Below are 14,856 nucleotides of genomic sequence, written 5' to 3'. Positions count from 1 at the left end.
GTGTTTTGCGAGAATGCTCCAACCATGTGGGATCGGCACAGGCTTAAAGGAGCACTCAAACCGGGTGACCCACAAAGCCTACACTGTGAAGAGTCCGTCAGGGCCTCTCCTTCCTGATTCAGGTCCAACCCAGAAAATATTTTAGCACACAGACTCTATCTATGAACTATACAAAACACACGACTCCTCAATTGTTCTTAAATATTTTTAACTCGTCCCCCTTTAAGGGTCTTAACATTAACTCGTCGCCCTTAAAGGGTCTAATAATCGTGCGATTGTACAATCCACAGTTTACAACTCAATGCACACAACATCTCAATCATGCGCATACTCAGTTTATCACATACACTCGATCTCAATTAGAATGGTATAATCTCAAAATAGCATGTTATCAGACTCACGAATCATATTCACTTTACCTGTGAATTATGCAATACACACAACTACTCAATTATTTTCAAAACCATTTTAACTCGTCGCGCTTGTGATTAAACTTGTCGGGTTTCCACAATGGATCACATCACAATACTCGTCGCATAAAACTCATCGCCCTTAAAGGGTCTTACAATTGTGTGATTTCACAATTCATAGCTCACAACACAATACACATCTCAATATACATGTATTCCATCATTCATCACATGTTCAATCCACCACATAATCACAATTTGAATCATCATTTCATATCCTCAATATAACAATTTATACAAAAGACTATCACAACTTGGGGACTAAAACCCTTCAAATAATATTACACAATTATATCAAAATCATAGGTCAAAATATACAAATATCAAGAACATAATTTATCAAGCAATTCTCATCAGAACATCAATATTTTATTTATAATTATAAAGGAAAAATTGCAATTTAATAAACATCCAAAAATAAAATCCCAATTTAATCCTTTAAGGATCTCTACACATGTTTTCACTAACCTTCAATTGTGAATAACTCATCCCTTACCTCTAAGCAGAATCACGTGTCTTCCGACAGCGATAGCTGCATCTCTAGCGGTTCCCTAAGATTCCTCCAGTTTTTCCTCCGACTGCTCTGATAGAGTTTCCAAATGTCAGAGAGACAGAGAAGGGATTGAAGCCTTCATATGTACTGTCTTCGTGCGATTCCTTTTTCTCTCTCAGTGAATATTATCTCGCAAATCCCAATGGTGAAAGTGTGTGGAATTGAATTGCAAACTACAAATTAAAATTTCATGAAAATCCAACGGTTAATGAAACTGAGATCATAGTTTTACTGAGACCGTTTTGGGTTTCTACGAGAAAAGAGAAAGCTACGATGCAAAGGGTATTTCTCTTAGCTTCGACATGTTTTTGCAATTCCCAACGGTGAGAATGCTCAGAATTGGGTTGCGAACGTGGTGCTCAAATTTCACTATGATACAACGGTGAATGAGTCCGAGATCGTCGTTTTCCTGACCTAACATATCGTTATTTATACCTAGGGTACTCACAACCTATTATTTTATTTATTTTTATTATTTTATAAAAACAAACTCTATTTTATTCTCTATCAGATGAATAAATAAAATATCCTCTTTATTTTTTTTATCAAACTATTATTTTAATACACTTATTTCTCTTTATTTATTTAATTACAAAAACCTTATCATAAAACTTATTTATTTACAAATAACAACTTTTTTTGAATTAATCTATGAAAAAAATGGGATGTTACAGATAACATTATCTTCTTACAATTTTCCAAAATGAAAAGGGTGAGAATAGCATTTTAGAGGATGAGAACAACAACTCCCTTATCCAAAAACTAAGTCAAATTTTAAAAACATAAGACACATGGGAAGCTTTTACTTCCTACACCCCCCAAAAAGTCTCAAATGAACGATAATACCCTTGCCTCTCCCATGCATAACCCATCTCCAGCTAACTACACACCCAAACACTACCACCACCACAGTTGCAACCACCCAATACCACCCAACACCTTGCAAACAACACACAGACATCAGCACCACACAAACATGATTTTTGTATTCCAAAAACACCTTTTCAAAATTATGTTAGCATAATTCTGGAAAGACTTTTCTGGAAAACAAAATTCATGTTTTCCATAAACAAGTTTCCAAAATCAATTTCCAGAAAAGTTTTTTCATAGTAGCTTTTCTACAAAAATAACATGCATTCTGGAAACACCTTTCTGAAATTATGCTAACATAATTCTGAAAACACCTTTTTAGAAGTACAAAAAAAATGTATATAACGGAATCACGTTTCCGCCAAGTTTGGTATTTTAAATTAAGACTATCTTTGTTGGTTCATCAACCTCTCACTAGTTGCCAACTTGCCATATCCGATCCCTGTTTATGTGTATGTAACATATTAATGTTCACCATATCTTTATTCTATAAAATATCAAAATGGAACACCAATTTTTTTCCTTCAGGAATTGAAAAATAAATTTCCAGCCATCTACCCTCTCCTGGTTGAGTCTGGTGTTTATCATACAAAGGGAGTAACTGGATTGCATTGCTGTGTGTCAACTTGTTCTGAAAGTTCATTAACTTATGGAATGGGTAATGTGTGCAAGTGTGTTAAAGTTTTATATGTGCTCATTGTCTAGCGACCAGTTTTGTGGTTACATTTTAATCTTGTGCTGCTGAGTATGCGTTTGTCTTTGGAAACCTTATTGATGATGGTCATATTATTTTCTCATGCTTTCCTTCATTCTTTATAGACATATTTTGTAAAGTTAGTGTTATGCAAATACATATTCTTTGTAAGTAATTGATGGGAATTTCATCTTACTAGTGTGCAGGATATCTAAGGCATAACAAATTAGTTGACAATCTTGGACTTATCAGGGAGTTTTATGACTTTCGGGAGAAAATAAACATAGACTCAGAAACTGATCAAGTTTGATGAAATAACTTATAAAACTAGAGACATTTTGTTTAACATCTCCAGATTATTGTCATAATTCAAAAATTCATATCCATTAATATTTCTGAGCAAAGATAACAACAATAAAAAAAAAAAAAAAGAATCATAGGTATAGATTCTCATGATTCAGATCTATACACATTAAATGATTATATATTTTGCAAGCCAAATAACTCATTAAAGTGAATCCATGGTCTCCATGAGGCTGCTAGCAGCTGTAGCTGGTGACGGCTAGCAAAACAGTGATGGCAAGTGCAGCCGTTGCCTGTATACTCCTTTGCTGGTGGTTTGATGGTGCAGCATTCTGTGAAATGAGGAAGTAAAAAATGTGATCAAAACAATGTGAAACAGATGAGACATATTTGTGTGTAATTTTAATGTAATTTGATATTTCACTAGACAAAGATATTACCAAATTCAGACTTGGTGATGGTGCTGGTGTTGTGTCTGATTCTGCTGTGGAATCAGGTGGTGCCGGAGGACTTTTGTGAATAACTGTTGGTGCTGGAGCTGGTGCTTGATGTCTCTTGTGCCTGTGCCTGTGCCTTCTATGCTTATGTGACGATGGCGCAGGTGCTGGTACCTCTACTATTGGAGTTGGTGCCAGTGTTGGCGGTGGAGGAATGGGAGCTGGTGTTGGAGCCGGCTTTGTAGGTGCAGGAGCAGGTGCTGGTGTTGCCTTTGCTGGTGCAGGTGCAGGGGATGTTTTGGCCGGTGTTGGAGCTATCTTTGGTGGTGGCAACGGCGGTGGCGTAGCAACAGGTGGTGGAGGTAGTGGGGGTGGCAATGTGGGAGCTGCGACAGGTGATACTTTTGGTGGTTGTGGTGGTGGAGTTTGGGGTGTTGGTGCTTTTGGGCTTGAAGCTGGTGCAACTTTTGGAGCAGGTGGTGTCACTGGAGCAGGTTTGGGAGCTACAATTGCAGGTGGCTGGGAAATAGTTGGTGGATTACTTGTGGTGGGAGGGGATGCTGCCTGTGTTACTGCCGGTGGCGTGCCAGAAGACGGGGATGTTGCAGCTAGGGTTGTAGGTGGCGAGTTTGCCGGCACAGATGCAGGTGCTTGGGCATTGGAAGGTAGCTGGCAGCAGAGGCTTACTAAAGCCAAAGCCCAGAACACTGCAGCCATTGTATGTTGTGATCTGGTTTTGAATGAAGAGTTTGCTTCTTATATTTGAACTAATGTGCAGCACAAGGTTGAAACGTATGGTTTGGACTATCTGTGGAAGGAAAAATGTAGCCTTCATGTGATTGTGACATCATTTTATTATTAATCATCTAACAAGTAACGTTAACAAAGGAAACAGACAAATAGTAGTAGCTTCCTTCGCATCAAGGGGGACCCTTGAAATCATAAGTCCTAGTCGTTTAGAATTTTATCACAGGCTCACTCATTCAAAGTTAATATTATGGTTATGGCCTAACTTGTGTTTTAAGTAGACTTAATTATTTTTCAGATTTGCCAGGACAAAAGGTTGGGTGGATTAGGCAAGGAGGGATGTAATGAATTAAAAAAAGTTTCATGTTAATGAGAACATAATTTCACCTACTATTTTCTACACATACCTATATGTAAGTACCAGGTCTCTATCACTTTCTGTAAATACTTGATGGTTCAACTTACCATGGTGATTGTAATGTTTCATCAGCAATTCAATCTTTCTACATACTCTACTAGGTTTCTGTTTCTTGCAAGTGATCTCAAATTCTCACCCAATCACCCTTTCCAAAAAAAAATGAAAGGGAACAATGACAGACAGGCTTTACTATATCATTACAATCTAGTCATCATCCTAAGCGTTTGAAGTCATTACTTGAAATTAAAGTAGGCAACGTCTGAAATTATTGTCTTTGACAGCTTAACTGATTGAATACTCTTAAAGAAATTGAGCATTGTACTTTTCACAATGATCATTCATTCATGTTTGATTATTTTATTTAGAAGCTCATTTAAAACATGGGAAAATATGTGAATATTCTCTTTTACAAACAGAACATGATGTGGAAGACGTCATGTATCTTGTTGAGTAACTTGGATGGGTGGTGAGTAACAGGAAGGCTAGAAGGGCCATTCGGTGGTTCCTCTTTCTTCTTTTTCCTTCTAAGCTGAAAGAATTGCTGCATTGCATCTGCACACTCAGTGGCTAAGACCCCTCTTCTTATTTTCATGTTTGGATGGAATGGATGAACTGGGGCAGGTGGCATATCTCTTTGTTCTGATACATTTTCTCCTCCATCAGGGAAAATTCTGCAGAAATAAGGTTCAAGAAAGAGCTGTAATATTCGATGTACTGAGCTTTCAAGAACATTTCATGTGCTGAGCTTTCAAGAAAATATCCAAAAAGGGACTCAATTTCAGTTGGGAAAACAATTGGAAACCCCAGCCCTGATTATGTTGTAATCCCAGTACATTTGAAGAAATGCAACTCATTAAGGTTCTGAAAAGGTAAATTAGGAGGAAAGTAAAAAGATGTTGACAATGGAGTTGTAAACAGAAATGACATCTATATAACATAAGAAAAAGAGTTTAATAAACAAGCACGGTCAGTGTAAAAGTTTTTAAACTGTTATTAACCAATTACAAAGTATCCTTGATATAACTTTTAAAATAGTTATTATAAAAATCAACAAATTGATCATACATAATAATTTGTGATTAGATGACATTGTAAAAAAAAATCTTTACATGTTAATGTATATACTATTTTCTCTAAGTAAAAACCATGTTTCATAGGCTTATTAATGATTTCTTAATCTAAAAAATATGGGATTAGACATAAAATTTTAACTGCGACCATATAGTCAAATACCAAATGTTTAACATGCATTATGGTTGAGGGCATTGTGGTCCTTTTCTAATTATAATAATATATATTTTAATGCACATGTGTGCAATCCCTCTTTTTCCATAGTGTTTTTATGGCACGGCCAATTCAACTGAAGATAACAAGCAGGAAAATAAAGGTAGGTAGAGACCAATTCGGCCAAATATAGGTGAAGTTTCATGAAACATTGACAAACAACCATAAAGACTCCCTTATCAAAATAATGATAAACAAATAAAAGAAGCACATTGGCTGCATACCTAATCCAGCTACCATCAGCTCCAAGAAGCTTATTGGGAGCACCCCACACAACAGTGTCTACTCTTGCCTGAAGGATAGCACCAGCACACATTGGACATGGCTCAAGCGTTACATAAAGTGTAGTGTCCTGAAAGTGGGAAAATTTTGTCCTTAAACAAATGAACCATCAACCTAATTATCAAGTTGTATCAAATACCACAACTAATAGATATCAACCATTTGTCAAGAAAGACCATATTACTAAGTGATCCTTCAAGCAATGTTTGGTAAGAAATAATTGAAAGGAAGGAAATGATTCATCTACCAGGACCACAGGTAAGTCCAAATACAAAAATCTTTCACTATCACTCCAATTCTCATTCCCCTGTACTAAATAAATATTGCTTTAGGTTATTAAACATGCCATTATAGTCAAATTCTCTTTATTTTTACAGGAGCATTATTTTTAGTAACATTACTTATTAATACTGGTTAAATTAAATAGCAATAGATAATAAAGTAATCAAAATTTGGGCTTCTCTTTAGAGTGTGGCTCACTAGCTCTTTTAAGGGGGTTGCCATTTCAGATTCCAATAAAGATTGGTCTGCCATTGTGCACTGATTTTCTTGAGCTCCATTTTGCTTGTTCTTTGTATTTTTTTTTCCTTTTCCAGTTCTCTTATGGGGGATATCTTATCCTTCTACCTTTGTATATCTCACTTTTCTTAATGAATTTTCTTCTTTTTAAATAAAAAAATTGCCACAGCAAGGGTTTTTAACATTATCAGTCATTAGATAGAAGTACTAGGGAGTGACAGATTATAAAGTAATCTGATCCTAATGTTTTTTTCTCTTTCAATAATTTCACCCTCTTTAAACATGAATCTATCTTGCTAATATATATTTTTACATTAGACATTTCGATAATGATATCCACCATTGCATGCATGCAAATAAACCTTGTTCTTGAATTAATGAGTCCACATAAGAATTAAGAAAGCTGCATAGCAACCAACTATTCGTAAGTAAAATTATGAATGGTCAATAGTTTACTCAGTGATGATGAAGGATGAAGGGCACTACATGTCTAATGATATTTAATCATGGGCTATTAGAGTATACTTATTCCACTAAAAGTGTTTTTACTTTGTGTATTCTGTTTTCCATTATCTGTGAGCTGTCAGTTATAGGGATAGTTTACGGTTAGACTTTAAGACTCTCTATATATAGAGATTACTCTTTTCTTTGTAATTTGCCTTTTCATTTTTCTGATCAATGATAAATCAGAGTTTATCAAACTCTATTATAGGCACTTATGACGACAATAACAAAAGCCTCAACTTCCCCAGTTGAATGATGATATTTAATTTTTTTGATAGATCTCTCATGTCCTCAATTTTAAAAGTCCCCATCTCTTTAATTTATTCTTATTTTATATAATAAAATACTTATTATTAATAATGAAAACATGTACTATTTAATTTATTTTTATTTATAAATTTTATTTAAATTTAAAAATATCTTTGCAATGGCAACTTGCTTTGTTCTGTAAAAATAAATATTAGACCTGCAGCTATAGATGTCTTTACTCTTTAACTTAAAAGTGGTGGAATATTGTCACATGTTAAATTAGCCATATGAGCTTAAAAATTATACAAGAGAATCACAACAATGAATATTAAACTTTGGGCGGTGTGATATCAAAATAGATTTAAATTTCCAACTAGAAAACTTACTGATAGTCTCCATGATCGAAGAAGCTTTGAAGCTTCTCGTATACAAATCATCTCTGCATGGGCAGTGGAGTCCCGTAACTCTTCAACTCTGGAACAGATATTTAGATATAAATAAAAAAATTAAAAACTAGGGCAATTACAAAGAACGAAATAATTCCATTACACTTACAAAGAATGAAATAATATCCTCACTTACAAGTTGCAGCCTCGAGCAATAATTTTCCCATGCTGCACAAGAACAGCACCAACAGGTACCTCCCATGTATCAGCAGCCTTCTTGGCTTCCAAAAGTGCTTCCTTCATGAACATTTCATCTATGCGTCGCTGCTCAAGTTCACATTGATAGGCTTCTTCCCAGTCATCAAACCTATCTCTCAAGACTTGCCTGTTCCGTTGAAACTTTCTTTGCTTCAACTCTCCATCCTTTCTCTCTGAGCCGGACAATTCAGACCGCACAGGAGCAATAGATTCCTTGATTGGAACCACTGACTCAGCTCCAGACATGTCAGATCCACCGATGCTTACAATTTCTCCATCAATAGAAGGCCCTCTGGCAGGTACTGAAATTGGTAATTCCATGTTTTGTGTGCCAGAAGTAGTGGCTTTCAAATCTTTTTTATCCTCAGTCCCACTAACATTTTCCTCTCCAGAAGTATGAGAAGCGCCTACTGACATTGATCCACTTTCCAATGTATTTGGGGATGACAATCCAACTTCGAGATGTTTTCCTCTGTCTTTCAGTTTTGTATTGTCAGACACCTCTCCCTCACTTTGGGTATAATGTTTACCTGGTTTTAACTTATCAGAAGTCATGACTTGTGGTGGTACACTTGTTTTTTTTAAGACATTAGTTTTAGTGGTTTCCTCATGCTCCTGCCCAGAAAACCATGTGTCACTGTCAGACTTGTTTGGTGAGTTTCTCTCAGCTGATCTTCCAGCTGAAGTGGAGGAACCAGCACGTGAACCCCAACGTAATTGAACAATATCACCAATCATACCCCATAAGGACCTCCCAGTTCTAGTAACAACTGCTTTCCCTGTTTCCTTGCTGATATCCGTTTCTTTGGCTACTTGACCTTGCTCAACAGATGGTTCCATGACATCCCACATCTCATCAGAAGGTCCTTTTGTCCCAGGAAACCCAGAAGAACGACTAGAATCATGCTTCTTTGACTGAGCGTCATTTTGAGTGCCTTGTTGCCTTGAGCTGTAGATCTGATCACCACCAACTTCAAGTGTCAACTTTGTTCCTGTAACTTCCATCTCTTGTGCTTCTGAAGTCGTTACTTCATGCATGACCCTCTCAGCAAACTCATCAACAAACTGTCTAGATGACTTCTCTAAACGATTAGCTAAATCGATAGCATCTGGATGCAAAGCAGAACTTCTTCCTGAATTGTCATACAAAGCAGAAGAACCACTTTCTGAAGTTCCAAGGAAGATCTCAGGGCTTGCAATTCCTGCAGTGAGTTCAAATTGTACTGAGTCTCCACCCATTTCAGAAGAGGAAGGGATCAACATTGTTGCAGACCTTCTTTTTTCACCTGATGCTAATATACTATGTTTTCCAGCCCCAGAAATCAAACTCAATGATCCCTGGGAGCTGGATTCCTCTCTTGAGTTAGTTTCATCAGAAATTGAAAGGTTGCAAGATCTTTGGTCGTCTCTGGCCAATTCAAATTTTGCAATCCTTTCATCAGTTTGGCTAGAACTTTCTCTAGTTCTAACAAGTGATGTTGATTTACTTTTTGGAATTAATCTCACCTTCTCATAAGCTTTTTGAGAACTTGAAACTTGCTTTTCATCACTGACATAGCCTTCTGATAAAGTGCTGACAAGTTCAGATCCTTTCCTGTGTTGGAAACTCTGAGTTGTCCTTTTATCTGTTTGGAGCAACGTAACCCTTGCATCTGAGCTTATGTTTGATTTTTCTTCCATGTTCTTTAATCTAGTTCTAGACTTTATGCTAGATGTATCTTCAACATTAGACTTGTGAGCTTCTGATACTTCAGAAAATTGCTCAGATTTTTTTCTCCCCTCTTTATCCTTCATCTGTGTAATGATCTTCTCTCCTTTTTGGTGTTTCTGCTTATCCACTCCCTGAACAGAACTCAAAACTGAAACTTTTTTCACTCCCATGTCCTTCATCCTAGTATTTGAGGTCCTTTCAGTGTCTTCAATTTTTAAATTTCCAGAATATTTCTGGGAACTTCTATCTATCACATCCCTTCCAGAGGTAGAAGTAGAACCAACAATTTTTTTATGTTTATCATTTGTTTCTTGTGAAAGTGTTTCTGATATTGCCAGGTTCCCTTCCCTGCCACTGAATGCCTTCTTCGATGTCAAAGTTTCCTTTCCTGTGGTAGAAGTTGAACCAACAAACTTTTTATATTCATCAGTTGTTTCCTTCAACATTGTTTCTGATATCTCAAGCTTCCCTTCCCTGCCACTGAATTTCTTTTGTGATAACAAAGTTGTCTCAACTTCATCACAACCAGACTCTTGTACATCTATAGATTGATGCTTTCTTCTGTTTACTGTTTGAATATATGCCTTGTTTGCTTTCTTATCCAAATTGTCAATAAAAGAAGATTTATCTTCCTCACTATTGACTCGCTTTTGTGAAATAGATGATTTTTTATGACCAGAATCATGTGTTCTAAATTCTCTTGAATGCATATCCTGTTGTTCTCTTATGGATTCAGTGTTTTGCAGAGTTCCCTCAATCAGCTTCTTTTCAGATTTGTTCCTTAGGTTCCAATCAATATCCACACCAAATGCAATTCTTCCCTTATTTGAAACAGCCTGCAGCTTCTTTGAGTCATCCCCTTGCCTGTTGAATTCTTCCTTCACTTCCTCCAGACAATTTGCTTCATCCTTCTCATATTCCAGTGACAACTCTTCCAAACCAATCTCATCTTGAACTTCCAGCTCACTCCCAAAATCTCCTGATGAGAGAGAGTAATAAGATGAACAACTAGATGCATCTCTTCGTTTCCTATGGCTTTCACTTTTTACAAAGGCTTCCCTTTCTTGGTTGGCTTTTCCATATTCTCTTCTCAAGTCTACGGAGGATGATTCACGCCGTTTCAAAATTCCTTTTTTCTCTGTTTCTACTTTCTCACTCGAACTCAAATGTTTCTCTCTGCTCACATTTTTTCTTTTATCAACTTCCACTCTTTTTGATGAAGACGCATTCTTACATTTGCTACAAATAGCATCCTTATCTGCCTCCTCACTCAACAAGCTGAGAACTGCTTCAGCACCATCAGAACCAAATGAATGGGAAAATTCTCTCCCTTTCTGGGAGGCAGCACGAATATATCTTCCCTTTATTCTCCATCTACTACTACTACTATAATCAGTTCTCTCATTGACAGAAGAATTAAGCTCCTGACAACCTCTGAGGACACCATAAGCTGGTAGCCGAGAAAGGTAATGGTCTCCTCCACCCAATATCAACCTTCTAGAAGCTGACAATTGAAGAAGAGCAGATTGCCTCAAGCCATTTATAAGGCAAGGCTTTATGGGTACTCTGTAAGTGGAGACTGAACAGTAATCACAACAACCACAGCATGACAAACAGTATGATGGGGTTCTGTCAAATCTTTCGTAACAGAAGTTTGAGTAGCCATTGAAAGATAATGAAAATGGTTCTTTACACCTAACAGCATATATTGTTGAGCTAACATATGCGTTGCTCATAGTTGCATGTGTCTTCCCACAAGAGTGGGAGAGAGTACCTTGACAAGAGCGGATTTCTTTTAATTACAATTGAGATTAGACAAGTAGAGAAATCATGTCAGATCAGATGGCATAGATTAAAATGCCAAAAATCAGTATGCCATAATCTGTTAAGTGCTGATATAGAAGCTTGGTATTAGCCTATGCACAAGAATAATCGACATAGTGAATCACCTTCGAAAAAAGAACAAGACCTGATATTCACACTCTGCTTTAACCTTTCACACCTGTACCAATAGATGGTCCAGTGAAATCAGAATGACTGACATAGATCAACATTCAACGACTAAATCAACTTATCTCAGTATCTAAAATAATTTAACCTCAGAACTGATGGAAACAGAAAATGACACTACACAATGTTTCAGAAAGGGATGCATTCATCCCACTTCCTGGTTGTCTAATCTCACAATAGTCCCAAAATACATAAAGCAGATCCATCTGGTACTTTAAAGAGAAAACATATGACCATTCTGTATTATCAATATTTTCATTTAGAGAATAACTAAAAAGCATACACAAACTTTGCTAAAAAAAAAAAACTGATGCACAACATATTTGCCATATCTTATTATGACAATTTAAAAAAGATCTTAACAGAATCACTGTCACAGCGCCTCAAATTGTCTCATCAATCAATCATTCCTTTCATTCCACCACATTAAACAAATTCAGTTATAATATTATCCCAACCACCAAAAAGACTCATACAATATTACACAGAACTTATCTAAACAGAGAGAACTCACCCACCTCAGGTCATATCCATTAACTAACCCATCAAAAAAACTAAGCACACTCCACAGATTCATGTTCATTCATCACACAAGTTCATTGGCCAAATGAAATCACTAAAAAACTCATCAATTGGCACTCAGATTCCGCAATAAACTTCAACCCAACACACAGAAACCCCATTGCACCACACAATTCCACGGAAGTAAACAGCCTAAGTTTCAATCTAAAAACTACAACTTTTCATGTAATCAAACTATCACCAGCACAGAACAATCATTTTGCACTTCAAAATTTAGAATCTTCTTACATTATTATTATTATTATTATTATTATTATTATTATTATTATTATTATTATTATTAAACGAAACCAACCATTATAATTTAAGGGTTTAGTACTAAACCTAATGAAAGAGAAAAGAGGTGTACCTGAGTAATAGAAGGAAAGGTAAGACCGTGAACAGTGATGGGGGTGTGTGATTTTTCTTAGGCTTAAGCCACGAAGAGAAGATTAATGAAAGTTAAGATTTGAATGATGGGTCAGAGAGAGAGAGAGAGAGATGAGATGAGATTGGGAAAGCAAAGAGAGAGTGAGGGAAATGAAAATGGTTTGTTTGAGTTGTCTTGTTGGATTTGGTTTGTTCGTTGGTGAGAGAGAGAACAGAGATGACAGAACACCGTGGTTTGGGACAGAACAGAATCATTGAACCTAAGCCATTATGGGCCCATTTATGAACACTTTTTTTGTCCATAATGACTATCTTCTCGGGAGCTATACCAGTTTTACTTCCCAAAGTTTGGTCCCTTTTATTATTATTTTTTTAAAATAATCTTAATTAATTCGAAATTCAAGGAAAGATAAATAAAATCTGATTAATAATTTTTACTGTTAAACATCAAACTCAATAATATCTTAAAGATTTAATCTTAATTTTAACATATCAATCACTTATGTTCAATAATTTAATTAGTCCATTATGAAATCCCCATACTCCAAATAAAATGTCTGTCTGATGAGGAGTTTACACCCTTGTTTGATGTCTTTTTGTAGGTTTAATTACACTTTTTATTCTTAAATTTTTAATTTTTGATGAATTTTATTATAACAAATTAATTTGACACATTTTTCAAGGAAAGGATCAAGAGGTAGAGGAGATCTTGATTTGGTGAAGATTATGTCTTGGCAATGGATAAATAATAGAGGCGGTAGTACGTATTCTTTGGCATGTTGGTTTGATGATCCTATGATGTGTAGTATAGCAGGATATTGAGTCTGGAGTAGGTCTTATTCCATCTAATTTTTGCAGTTCGGAAGGGTTTCTGGTGTTTGGGGTGTGGTGTTCATGTTTCTGGAGGGTGGTTTTGCATTGTCTGATTGTTATCCAAAGGACTCGAGGTCGTGTGACGGGATCTTTGAAGCTAAAGCTTAGTTTAACTTTGAATACAATGAGTATCTTTGGACCTAGATTGTAACAATCCATTTTTTTAAAGTAAATTAAAAAGATTTTTTAGTATAAATAAATAAATAAAGTTTAAGAGAGAATAGTGAGATTTTTATAATTAAATAAATAAAAATAATAATTGTAATGAAATAATACTTTGAAAATAATTGTTTGTTGTTTGTATATATATATATATATATATATATATATATATATATATATATATATATATATATATATATATATATATATATATATATATATATATATATATTTGATTTATTCATTTGATAGAAAATAAAATAGAATTTCTTTATATAAAATAATAAAAATAAATAAATAGAGTAAATAATAAGTTATGAGTATTTAGGTATAAATAGTCATATATTATGTCTCCTCTTTCCCTCATTTTCATTTTTCTCTCTTCTCTTTCCAAAATTCTTTCTTTTTGTCACCGACCACCAAACCTATCTTAAAAAAAGACAATCTCAAACTCATTCACCGTTGGATTGTTGTGAAATTTAAGCACCAGGTTTGAGCCTTTTCACCATTGAGAATTTGAAATCATGTTGGAACTGAGAGAAATACATTTCGCATCATAGCCTTTTTCTTTTCCCGCAAAAACCCAAAACTGTCTCGGTAAAACTACGAACCCGGATTTTTTAACCGCTGGATTGTCTTAAACTTTTAATATTTGGTTCATGATTCAATTTGGTACAACTTTACCGTTGGGATTTGGGAAATAATATCCATGGAGAGAGAAAACAGAATCGCATGAAGACAGTAAAAAATGGAGGCTTCGATCTCTTTTTCTCTTTGACGTTTAGGAATCCTATCAAAGCAATCAGAGAAAAAAATTAAAGAATCTCAGGAACTTGCTAGAGATGCCTCTATTGCTGTTGGAAGACACGTGAGCCCGCTTAGAGGTAAAGGATGAGTTTATCGCAATTGGGGTTAGAATGAACAAGTGTAGGGATCCTTAGAAAACTAAATTGAGTTTATTTTGGGATGTTTATTAAATTATAATTTTCCCTTTATTATTATAAATACATTATTGATGTCCTGATAAAAATTGGTTGATAAAATAGAGTGATCTTGGTGTTTTTATTTTTTTATATCTATGATTTTGATTAATTAATTTTGGTATAATTGTGTGAAATTATTTGAGGGGTTTTACTCCCTATGTTGTGATAAACTTTTTGTATAAATTGTTATAT

The 14,856-nt window shown here is 35.3% G+C and overlaps 2 protein-coding genes across 4 annotated transcripts; both read right to left on the bottom strand.

Annotated features, from left to right (window-relative positions):
* Positions 1 to 2,884: 2,884 nt before the first annotated feature.
* Positions 2,885 to 4,203, bottom strand: LOC114388399 (lysine-rich arabinogalactan protein 19-like). The gene is made up of 2 exons (XM_028348875.1): positions 3,331 to 4,203; positions 2,885 to 3,222 (listed from the first exon to the last, which is right to left on the bottom strand). The coding sequence occupies exons 1-2, from the start codon at positions 4,042 to 4,044 to the stop codon at positions 3,127 to 3,129; spliced, it is 810 nt and encodes a 269-aa protein (XP_028204676.1). The 5' UTR covers positions 4,045 to 4,203; the 3' UTR covers positions 2,885 to 3,126.
* Positions 4,204 to 4,729: 526 nt separating this feature from the next.
* LOC114388385 (tRNA(adenine(34)) deaminase, chloroplastic-like) lies at positions 4,730 to 12,925 on the bottom strand. 3 transcript variants are annotated; one of them, XM_028348845.1, is made up of 6 exons: positions 12,627 to 12,924; positions 11,635 to 11,687; positions 7,913 to 11,459; positions 7,717 to 7,804; positions 6,001 to 6,128; positions 4,730 to 5,163 (listed from the first exon to the last, which is right to left on the bottom strand). In XM_028348845.1, the coding sequence occupies exons 3-6, from the start codon at positions 11,419 to 11,421 to the stop codon at positions 4,899 to 4,901; spliced, it is 3,990 nt and encodes a 1,329-aa protein (XP_028204646.1). In that variant the 5' UTR covers positions 11,422 to 11,459; positions 11,635 to 11,687; positions 12,627 to 12,924; the 3' UTR covers positions 4,730 to 4,898. The 3 variants fall into 3 exon arrangements, with proteins under 3 accessions (XP_028204646.1, XP_028204654.1, XP_028204662.1); XM_028348853.1 differs by lacking the exon at positions 11,635 to 11,687; XM_028348861.1 differs by lacking the exons at positions 4,730 to 5,163; positions 6,001 to 6,128 and having other exon boundaries at positions 7,886 to 11,687; positions 12,627 to 12,925.
* Positions 12,926 to 14,856: the final 1,931 nt, after the last annotated feature.

The sequence above is a fragment of the Glycine soja genome, chromosome 2 (genome assembly GCF_004193775.1).
Source record: "Glycine soja cultivar W05 chromosome 2, ASM419377v2, whole genome shotgun sequence".
Taxonomy (NCBI): domain Eukaryota; kingdom Viridiplantae; phylum Streptophyta; class Magnoliopsida; order Fabales; family Fabaceae; genus Glycine; species Glycine soja.
Note: the sequence above shows the minus strand (reverse complement) of the source record. Positions and strands in the feature narration are given on the sequence as shown.

Excerpts from the sequence above, each read along its gene's own strand:
- LOC114388399 (XM_028348875.1), bottom strand. The coding sequence starts at position 4,044 with ATGGCTGCAGTGTTCTGGGCTTTGGCTTTAGTAAGCCTCTGCTGCCAG. Across the intron at positions 3,223-3,330 it reads CATCACCAAGTCTGAATTTG|AATGCTGCACCATCAAACCA; the intron begins GTAATATCTTTG and ends CTCATTTCACAG.
- LOC114388385 (XM_028348845.1), bottom strand. The coding sequence starts at position 11,421 with ATGAGCAACGCATATGTTAGCTCAACAATATATGCTGTTAGGTGTAAA. Across the intron at positions 7,805-7,912 it reads ATTGCTCGAGGCTGCAACTT|AGTTGAAGAGTTACGGGACT; the intron begins GTAAGTGAGGAT and ends TATCTGTTCCAG. Across the intron at positions 5,164-6,000 it reads GCTGATGGTAGCTGGATTAG|AATTTTCCCTGATGGAGGAG; the intron begins GTATGCAGCCAA and ends TTATTTCTGCAG.